Source organism: Acanthisitta chloris, unplaced genomic scaffold (genome assembly GCF_000695815.1).
Source record: "Acanthisitta chloris isolate BGI_N310 unplaced genomic scaffold, ASM69581v1 scaffold8420, whole genome shotgun sequence".
Classification (NCBI taxonomy): domain Eukaryota; kingdom Metazoa; phylum Chordata; class Aves; order Passeriformes; family Acanthisittidae; genus Acanthisitta; species Acanthisitta chloris.
The window spans coordinates 7,910-14,604 of NW_008652154.1; the positions used below are offsets into that span (position 1 = coordinate 7,910).

Genomic DNA, 6,695 nt, shown 5'->3' on the forward strand with positions numbered 1-6,695 from the left:
TAAACAGCACATCATAGTGATTGCTGTTAAATCACTCACAAAGTCATAACTCTCCCCTATTCAGAATTCCCTTTATATAGTTTAAATAGATGCAGAATGAATGCACAGAGTGCATGAATGAGTGAATTCAGAAAATTTAAGACTTTTCTTCATTTTTTGCAAATGGTCTGTTCCAATGAACCGTGCTTTATACAAACACTGCTCTTTAAGTACAGCAGTAAGAAACTGAACATGACATCTAAAGTCAGGACAGTAACCATTTATCTGTGAAATGTTTAAGGACTTTTAAAGTAAAGTTTCTATATAGTTCTTATTTTTACTTTGCATCAGCAGAGAAGAAACTGTCAAAACTGGAATACTGCAGGAGAAAATGGAAGTTTGGGTGACCTATAAAGTCATCATAGTTCATCTTTGTAGCTTATGTCTTTCAATTTTGGTACAATTGACAGCTTTATCTTGTATTTGTAAGAATACCCTTGGCCGTCATGTAACTATATCACTATCCAAAGGCAGCTAATTAATCTGAAATTCTTTAGAAACTGTATGGCACCCAAAGGTCATAATAAAAGTGCTTCCACCACTCTTCATGTAGCACCATTTGATCCCAGCCTGCTATGAAAAAAATTAGGTTACTTTCCACCTTTAGGAAAACAGTACTTATTCTGAAACACGATTAAGAATTTCTTGAGACTGAAGTATTGTCCAAGTAGTGAGGCATCCACAGTTAGGAATCATTGATCCATCAGTGGTAAGGGGGAGAAGTACTGGTTATGTTCAGTCCTCTACCCACAAGAAATCCAGTAGTTTTTGAAAGATGCCTTTGCAGTTTCACTACAGTTTCTGTACAACACAAGAGCTGTATAACAGAGCTGAGTTCAGGTGCAGTGTACTCCTTGAGATTATTACTGTAACTTGGCTGCAATCTATGTTTTTTTCCAATATTTAATTACAGATTATTTGGAGATTGTTTCAGAATCAAATTGTTCCAGGATCTGAAGGCCTACAGGGTAGCTGGAGAGGGACTCTGTTAGGAGAGCTGAGATTTTGATCAGTGTAATGCACTAATAAGTAATTAATTGAATGTGCTTTCTGTAGTTAGAAACTTCGTGAGATAAGTACTCTTACCATAGTAAGAACTGAAATGATCCCAATAAAAAGGACTTTTTCACTTCCAAATTTGAGTAATTTTCTCCATAATATCAGTACCCCAAACCTGTTTGAATCAAATTCTGTTTCATTGACTGCTGAAAAAGTAGTGAATGTTGATTGTCAGGAGCCGTGGAGTTTACACTTGTACATCATAAATTTCACTGTCATCTGCTCCTTTCTCTGCTTAAAAAGAAAAAAACAAGGCCCCTGCTTTAAAAAATGAAAGGGAAAATAAATGAAAAAGCCTTTTGTTTGATGTTTGAAGCAAAGTTAATAAAAAGGTGCTGTTCCATTAGCCTTGAAACAGCTGCAATGAGGCAGTGCTGCTGTCTGTACCACTGACAGCTTGGATCCATGGGGACAACATGTTTCACACACATCAGAGTTTTAGCACTGAGTTAGGACTGTTTCTTTGGGCAGGTCTTGGATTTTTTGAGTGTGTTTGTTCTGTGTAAGGACAACTAACTGGGCAATGCCAAAACATAGCAGGATTTGATACTTTCAAGAATAAAAGGCAAGTATTTCACATTCTCAGCTGGTTTACAGGTGTGTAAGCTTCGGAGTCTTGCTCCAGCATGGCATTGTGGCAATTCATCCAACGTGTCTAAAATAGACTGATATTGTAAGAGAAATTACCTTTCAAAAGTTAAAATTGTATTCTGATTTTATCATAATTTATATTAATAAAAATCAGAACAAGTGTCTCTTCACATTCTTGTGAAAATAATGGGGTTTAGTTGTACCATTGAAGTAAGGAAAAACCTAAATAAATATTTCTTTACATTTTGAATTATTTTAAGCATCCTTTCTATTAAACAATACATTCTCAAATTAATACTAGAGTTGTAAGAACATCTTTATGGATATTAAGAGATTTTCACGTAGTTAAGACACACCTGCAGTTTGTTTGAATACCAGCCTTAAGGTGTTGTGGCATTAAATTGCTAAGTCACAATTTCAGAACAGTATTTGGTAGGTGGAAGCTGCATGAAATTGTACTGGCACCAAATAATTTGGATGGTGGGAAAGAAGCTAATGGAAAACAATCCCTTTAGGTATAGGATTATTTTCTCTTCCTGTCATACACACTTCTATACAAAGAACAAAGCTGTGATGTATGGATTGAAGTTGTTTTGTCATCATGCACTACAATGTTTATTCTGTAGTGTGGATTATAGAAGAAGAAATTAATTTGAGTATTACACAGCAAATCTTCTAAATGTGTGATGATAATGCATTTCTTTCTAATTTTGAAGGCTAAACATTCAGGACAACGTGGAAATGATCAAGGTCCGTAAGCAGCTGGCTGAGAAAAGCAATGCCCTTTCAGCTTTGGAAGGAAAATTTCTCCAGCTTCAAGAGGTAATTGCAGTTTGATCAGTAACATTCTGTACTCTTGTCACATCAGCATTCACAGAAGGAGAGGAGCCTATAGAATCATAAAATTTAAGGGTTGGAATGGACCTTACAGATCATCCAGTCCCAACCCCTGCCCTGGGCAGGGACACCTCCTCACTAGACCACGATGCTCAAGGCTCATCCAGCCTGGCCTTGAACACCTCCAGGGTTGGGGCAGCCACAGCCTCCCTGGGCCCCCTGGGACAGTGTCTCACCACCCTCACAGGGAAAAATCTTTTTCTAATGTCTAACCTAAACTTCCCCTCCTTCACTTTGAACCCATTACCCCTTGTCCTGTCATTGCAGTTCCTAACACAGAGTCCCTCTCTGGCTCCTTTGTAGGCCTTTCAGATATTGAAAAGTTGCTCTGAGGTCTCCACGCAGTCTTCTCTTCTCCAGGCTGAACAGCCCCAGCTTCCTCTGCCTGTCCTCATAGGGAAGGTCCTATAGGGGATGGTCCTGCTCCATCCAATGATACTGAAGTTGTGTTTGCTACCAAACAGTTACAGGACAGTTTTACTCTAAAGACTTTTATAGTAGCAAGTTGAATGAAGGAATTGTGCAATCTGCTTAGAAGAGCAAAGGACCCTGAAAATGTTTGGATTATGTATTTGATCCTCTTGGTATATTTATTTGCTTTAATTACAGACTGAGCATTCAAGATTCCATTATTTGTAATATGAAATATGCTAATCTGTGCAACTGCAATTTAAAATACCATTGAGAGTCAATTCCCTTGAACAATCAGTTCAACAGTGTCACAGATGTAATTGAGACCAGCTGATGTACATTTTTGCAATATTTCTAGGAGGTATATATCCATTTGCTTTACTCTGTGGGTGGTGAGACCCTGTCCCAGGGTGCCCAGGGAGGCTGTGGCTGCCCCAACCCTGGCAGTGTTCATTCCAGGTTGGCTAAAGCCTTGAGCAACCTGCTCTGGGGGGAGGTGTCCCTGCCCAGGGCAGGGGTTGGGGCTGGATCATCTCTGAGATCTATTCCAGCCCCTTAACTCTCTGGTTCTGTAATCCTTTAAATGAATGATTTCTGACTGACAGCAGTATCGAGACATGTTTCCCAAATAAACAAAATTCCAGACTAGAAACTTTAAACTACAATTGTCATCTCAATTGTTGCCATGACCTGTGTCTTGGGATAGTCCAGATATCCACGTATGGAAAAATGTGCTGACAGAACACTCAGATATAGAAGAATATCCAGGTAAAATATGCATTTTGGAAAAAGAATAAAACAAATGAGGGTGAAGTCATGGTTCCCCTTAATGAGGAAAGTTAATACAAAATGGTAAGGAGAGACACTGAAGGAATAGAATTAAGTGGAAGCAAGATTTTTCAAGAAGGGATGTTTTTAGTAATTTTAATGAAATGGTTCAATAGTTCAAATATGATTGCTGGATTGTTTTCAACTGTTTTGGAAATTAAGGGAAGAGATGAGGATGAAATAGTCTCAGTGAAGGGCAGCTTTGCCAAGGTAGGGTTTTTGTTTTTCTTCCTATATTGTGGGTTCAAGTGACACAAGTTATTTAAATGGAAGAGAACTTCAAGAATGAATTGAAGCTGAGGGATGGAAAAGAAAAGATGAGTTCACTTGGGCAGTTGGAAGGGTTAGAAACTTTAAGGTTTCTGATTTTGCTAAGAAAGGAAAAAATATGGAGAGATATAAAAAGAATTATTTTACAAAGAATTATTTTTGTGTCATTTTTTGAAATTATTGAAATACAGTTCACAGATATAGGACAGAGTAAGAGGAGCCCTGAAGAAAGACTGTTAAAAATTGATGAATAATATACTTCATTAACTGCTAATATTAATTATTATCCATTATATTTTTCTTACTGAGAAATGAAAGGCTGAAGATCAAGTTGGTGATTGGTTTCTCATTGTTTTTTTGTTTGTTCTACTCTATTCAGACTGCACATGAACCTAAACAATTTTTATAGGATTCACATTCAGCTTCTCCATGTAACTATTTTGTAGGAGTATTGTATAGAAAAAAATGAACTTTTCTCTGTCTACGATCATTAAACATTAACTATAGGCACATATGTATTTGGCATAAATTTTCATACAATTATTTTATTAAATAGGAGATTGTCTTTTGGGCTGTTTTGTCTCAAGCCATAATATGATTTGCATTGAAATTCTTCATGAATGAGGCTTTATTAAATCATTGTGGAATGTAGACAGTATAATAATAACTATTATTCTGGAAATAGAGGGACTATCAGCATTAAAATTGGTTAAATGTGCCTTACTAGAATCCATTGAAGTAAATGAAAATGTAAAGGAAATCAGAAGTCCCTCATTAAAATTACTGCTAGCATGGAAATAGCACTGAGTGCATTAGGGTTATGAAACATTTATATATCTACAAGTCAGGGTTCAGAGAGCTGTGCAGACTCGGGGATTAACAGAGCTGTGCTCAGCATTCCTTTCTGCTTGCTGTCAGTGCTTTTGCTCAGCATGTCTAACCACTGTCACCACAGCAACATCTTGTCGTTGCTTACCAGCTGGATTTCTTGGTTGTTTTCATGATGGCTGAACTGAGGGTTTAAGGTTCATAAGGGCAACCAGAGTGCCACCTTTTTCTGACCGTGCGTAATTAGAGTTAATTTCAGTTACTTAGTTCAACAGAGTCAGTTCGGCTAGAAAGTTAAAAGAGGCAATTCTTCCCCTCTGCTCTGGTGAGACCCACCTGGAATATTGCATGCAATTCTGGTGTCCTCAACATAAGAAGGACATGGAACTGTTGGAGCAAGTGCAGAGGAGGCCACAAAGTTGCTAGGAGGACTGGAGCATCTCCCTGTGAGGACAGGCTGAGGGAGCTGGGGGTGTTCAGCCTGGAGAAGAGAAGACTGCAAAGACTCCTCAGAAGGCTGATGCAACCTCAGACCATCTTGTCAATATCTGAAGGGCCTACAAGGAGCCAGAGAGGAACTCTGTGTTAGGAACTGCAATGACAGGACAAGGGGTAATGGGTTCAAAGTGAAGGAGTGCAAGTTTAGGTTAGACATTAGAAAAAGGTTTTTCCCTGTGAGGGTGGTGAGACACTGTCCCAGGGGGCCCAGGGAGGCTGTGGCTGCCCCAACCCTGGAGGTGTTCAGGGCCAGGCTGGAGGAGCCTTGAGCATCGTGGTCTAGTGAGGAGGTGTCCCTGCCCAGGGCAGAGGGATTGGGACTCAGTGGTCTGTAAGGTCCATTCCAGCCCCTAAATTCTATGATTCTATGTCTCCTACTGTCCACGTTGAGGATATGTGTTGAGTGCTGCCATGAGAGTCCCTGTTTGAACATGCAGTGTGGGAACATTTTATTAGGCGTGATTTTTATTTGGGTTTTCCCCTGAATATTTTCCCTTCCTTTTCACAGAACCTAAAGAATCTGAAGACCAACCATGACGCTTTATTAGTGAAAGGTGATGAACTGCATGGACAGCTTAAAGAGGAACAGCTTAAGTGCCTCCGTCTTCAAAAAGAACTGCAATCAGTAACTATTTCAAACAGAAGGACAGAAGAGGTGAGACTGTGTTCCACAGAGCTAGAATCTACTTTAGGTAGCGTGTATAGGTAAGGGAAAAGTTAATGATGAGATACCTTTTCATTGCAGAGATGTGAATTGTCCTATCAAACACACTGAGATGACTGACCTGGTAACACATACTTTTATCCCATTAACCCATTATTCATTTATTCCATGCTGTAACACCCCAGTTTGCTCAGCAGGTTGAGGAGAAGGAGATTCTGAATTACTCTGGGTGGTGGTGAGAGAAATAAGGCAATTCTCAGGAGGTTCAGGAAGAAATAATTTTTCCTCATGAGCTTTGGGTCACTCATGTGGAATAAGACAGTTGGCAAAAGGCAAATCAATAAACTTCACAGCATTCAAACATTCTGTGCAAACATTAACTTGAGAGAATAAAGCCTCTAGCCAGGCACTGATTGCAGCACTCAGTGAGTCATTAAGGGGATACTGCTCAGTGTGGCTTGGAGCTTAATATATTACAAAGGAGAAAAGTAGAGAGAAAAAGAGAAAAATAGATGAGAAAGAGAGGTAGTCACCACCCGTGGATCCAGTGTGGTCTCATCACTTCCAGCCCAGGGCAGTGGGATGTCTCAGTGTCCTTCTATCCTTTCCC

The 6,695-nt window shown here is 39.3% G+C and overlaps 1 protein-coding gene across 1 annotated transcript in view; it reads left to right on the forward strand.

The window, feature by feature from the left end:
• LOC103803547 (protein fantom-like) overlaps positions 1 to 6,076 on the forward strand; it is a gene marked incomplete at both ends in the record, with an annotated part of 13,068 nt that extends 6,992 nt beyond the window's left edge. The window contains 2 exons of the mRNA XM_009076115.1: positions 2,406 to 2,511; positions 5,930 to 6,076. Of these exons, the coding sequence (XP_009074363.1) occupies positions 2,406 to 2,511; positions 5,930 to 6,076 (253 nt within the window). The remainder of the gene's footprint in view (positions 1 to 2,405; positions 2,512 to 5,929) is intronic.
• Positions 6,077 to 6,695: the final 619 nt, after the last annotated feature.